Consider the following 3,383-nt stretch of genomic DNA (forward strand, 5'->3'; position numbering starts at 1 on the left):
TTTGTGTCACTCATTAAACAAACAATTGACGCAAATAACTCACTTTTGTATTGTCTAGTAAGTCATTTGCGTCACACCTTTATAAACAAGTGACGCAAATAAAAAACAAGAAGTTGCTAAGAACATCTATTTGCGTCACTTGTTTACAAAGGAGTGACGCAAATAACTCTTATTTGTGTCACTTGTTTATAAAGGAGTGACGCAAATAACTCTTACTTGCGTCGCGCCTAGGCGCCTAGGAACGACGCAAATGATTTGAAAGTCATTTGCGTCGCTCATAGAAAAGACGCAAATACACTATAAATGAGCGACGCAAATGAGCAAATTTTAAGATCAAATTAACAAATTCAATGTTTATGGTTCTTCAAGCAAAAATTTTAAGATCAAATCGATGCGAATTGGATACAGAACATCTCCTCCTTTAACTCTCCATCAGCATAATCACTAGCAACCCACATACAAGATTTTTCATTCCCGACATGCTCTTGAACCATCATACCCGCAATAACTACAAATACAAATTGATCATTCATAGAAAAAACTCATTAATTCAAGCAATTTCACACAATAATTATACAAAAAAAAAACCCAGAACAATTAACAAATGACAGAAATAAAGTCACATACTCAGATGATTAGCACATATCTCAAGAGTTTTAGATTGCCGCATAACTAATCGAACTCTCCCATAAACCTTATGCTTTAGAAACTTCACTGTACCAGTACCCCTTTCTTTCCATTGATTTTCTTCTTTATCAAATCTGTAAAGCTTCGCTTTTCTAATAACAATTCCAAAACACAAACAATTAGAAATAATAAAACATCACAATAACCCTAGAAAGCCGAACATATCCCTAAATTAGAGGCAAAATTCAAATATTGAATCAATAACTGCATTGAAAACAACAATTGAAGAGAACCTAATTAAGAATAACACAAAACCCTAAAAATCAGGGCAAAAAAAAACCTGGGATTGTGGCAAAATTCAACCATTAAATCAACAAAAATCATAAAGAAAACAAGGGTTCAAATTTGTTGGGGTTTTAGGTTCAAATTTCTGCTCGAATTGGGGGGTTTTTGGCTCAAAAATGTTCAATTTTTCTGGGGTTTTCAGGGTTCGAAATTACTGGGGGTTGAGGTTGGAATTTCTGCTCGAATTGGGGGGTTTTTTTGATAGAAAATATTCGATTTTCTAGGGTTTGCAGGGGTTGAATTTTCTGGGTGTTTATATATCAAACTTTTGCTCGAATTGGGGGGGTTTTGCTCGATTGGTATGGGGTTTTTAGCTTAGTGTTCAATTTTGCTGGGGGTTTTGGTTCGATTTTGTGCTCGAAAATGGAAGATTTTTGGCTTCGATCTTTTTATTTTTCCGGGGTTTTGGTTTTGTCGAATTGTTGTGTTGAATTCCGTTGTTAAAGGCAGCAACAAATGGGTAGCAAGAGTATTTTTTTGTGGGTATATCGAATTTGGATGCAGCAACAAATGGCGAGATGGGTAGAAAATTTAGAATTATTTACTAACCTATACTTATCTGCGTCGCTCATTAATTAAAGAAGTGACACAAATAACTTAAATGTAATGATGTAAATTAACCATTACCGTCACTCACTAATTAAAGAAGTGACGCAAATAACTCACAAACTCATTTGTGTCACTTGTCCCTGAAGGAGTGACGCAAATAAGACTGTTATTTGTGTCGTTCTAATAAATAAACGCGACGCAAATAACATAAAGCTGAAGCATATCAGGCTTTTGTGTCGCTTCATAGATAATGAGCGACGCAAATAACTTATAATGAAGCTAAAATATATCATTTGTTTCGCTTGTTTCTACGAGTGACGCAAAAGAGGCGATGCAAATGGAAGTTTTTCTGCTAGAAAACACCAATGATTCTGCAAAAAATTTAATTATACATCAACTATTTGTAATTTGTGGAGCTTATTAAGAAAATAATTCATTACTAAAAATTTTGCGTTGTTTTATGTTTGCTCAGAATATTGGGACATTGGAAACCCGACCTATACTTGCCAATTTTGTGGTGCAATATTTTGGTATGAGAAAAGATTAGAGAAGCATCGAAACTCAAAAAATCTAAAATACTCAAAGTATCGTATCACTACTACAAAAATGGCCAAAGAGACCATATCAAAATGGCCAAAGAGACTACCTTAGGGGTGGTCTCTAGCTCACAAGTCTCTTTGGCCAAAGAGACCACTTTACTAAAACTGGTCTAACTTTAAACACCAGAGACCACCTAGCTAAAATAAATGGTCTCTCTTTATAGTTTAATAAATAAATAATACAGAGGGACAAGATGTAATACCCTAAATTTTAATTCTATTTTAAGTTTCGAGGACGAAACTTGTTTTAAGGAGGGTAGATTGTAATACCCAAATATTTTATGATTTTATATTATATATTTTTTTTTAACAAAAAAATAGTTATTTTTATTTATTAAAAAAAAAACTTTTCTAATCTCATATTTTTATTTTAGAGTTCGGAAAGGTTTAAAACCCTATTTTAATTTAAATAGGACTCTCTAATTTTAAGCGTATATAAACTATTCTTAACCCGTAAAAGACATTTTTATTATAAAAAAAAAAAAGAGCAGCTGCTTTTCCTTTTAGGTTGTGCGCAACTTTCATGCATAAATCAATAAACCCAATTTGACTCTTCTTTAATGTTTTGTTTTATTCTATAATCTCCACCATCATATTAATTGATTTATATGTTAATTGCATCATGAGAGAAGTTGTACAGAATTGTTTGTGGGATTAAAACCGTGAATTGCAAAGTTGTCCACCTAGTTCGTCCCTTGTATTATATATCATGTGCGATTCGTCGAAAGGTAATCACACTTTATCAATTTGGAGATGTTTGATTGTATTATTTATTATGTGTAATCAAACTAAATTTTTGAGATGTTTGTATTTTCGTAATGTTATGTGTGATATGATTTATTATTTGTACTATTTGTATATATGATTACTTATTATGGTATTATATGATTTGATTAGATTTGAGTGTCGTATTATTTATTTTTGTTGTATATATTGATTGTACAATTATTGCTAGGGTTTTAATGTTGTTGTTATAGGGAATATTGTTTTGAGGTTTTAGGGTTGTTAGTGCAGAATATAATATTTGGGTTGTGAGTTAATTATTTTTGGGTTGACAAACAATTATTTTTGGGTGCTAGTATTATTTCCCGAAGAGTTGAGATATTTTTGAATTGAATTGTTATGTTATTTGGGAACATGTGCCATTGTTGAGATTGTTTATGAATAATTATTTGATCGATGTATGAGATCAAAAGGTTGACAATTATATTTTATTCTTGGTTTGAAGCTCGGCGTTATAGATCAGTCCTTGGCATGTTGGTA

The 3,383-nt window shown here is 32.0% G+C and overlaps 1 protein-coding gene across 1 annotated transcript; it reads right to left on the reverse strand.

Moving 5' to 3' along the window:
• Window positions 1–206: 206 nt before the first annotated feature.
• On the reverse strand, window positions 207–1,366 carry LOC110712670 (ran-binding protein 1 homolog a-like). The gene is made up of 3 exons (XM_021891139.1): window positions 968–1,366; window positions 628–779; window positions 207–508 (listed from the first exon to the last, which is right to left on the reverse strand). Exons 1-3 carry the CDS (start codon window positions 1,009–1,011, stop codon window positions 384–386), a joined length of 321 nt encoding a protein of 106 aa, XP_021746831.1. The 5' UTR covers window positions 1,012–1,366; the 3' UTR covers window positions 207–383.
• Between the last annotated feature and the right edge of the window lie 2,017 nt (window positions 1,367–3,383).

The sequence above is a fragment of the Chenopodium quinoa genome, unplaced genomic scaffold (genome assembly GCF_001683475.1).
Source record: "Chenopodium quinoa cultivar QQ74 unplaced genomic scaffold, ASM168347v1, whole genome shotgun sequence".
NCBI lineage: Eukaryota > Viridiplantae > Streptophyta > Magnoliopsida > Caryophyllales > Amaranthaceae > Chenopodium > Chenopodium quinoa.

What these genes read in the sequence shown, in the direction of transcription:
- LOC110712670 (XM_021891139.1), bottom strand. Translation starts at nt 1,011, where the DNA reads ATGATTTTTGTTGATTTAATGGTTGAATTTTGCCACAATCCCAG. An exon ending in GAATTTTGCCACAATCCCAG is followed by an intron (nt 780 to 967) that starts GTTTTTTTTTGC and finishes AATTGTTATTAG; the next exon opens with AAAAGCGAAGCTTTACAGAT. An exon ending in GATATGTGCTAATCATCTGA is followed by an intron (nt 509 to 627) that starts GTATGTGACTTT and finishes TTGTATTTGTAG; the next exon opens with TTATTGCGGGTATGATGGTT.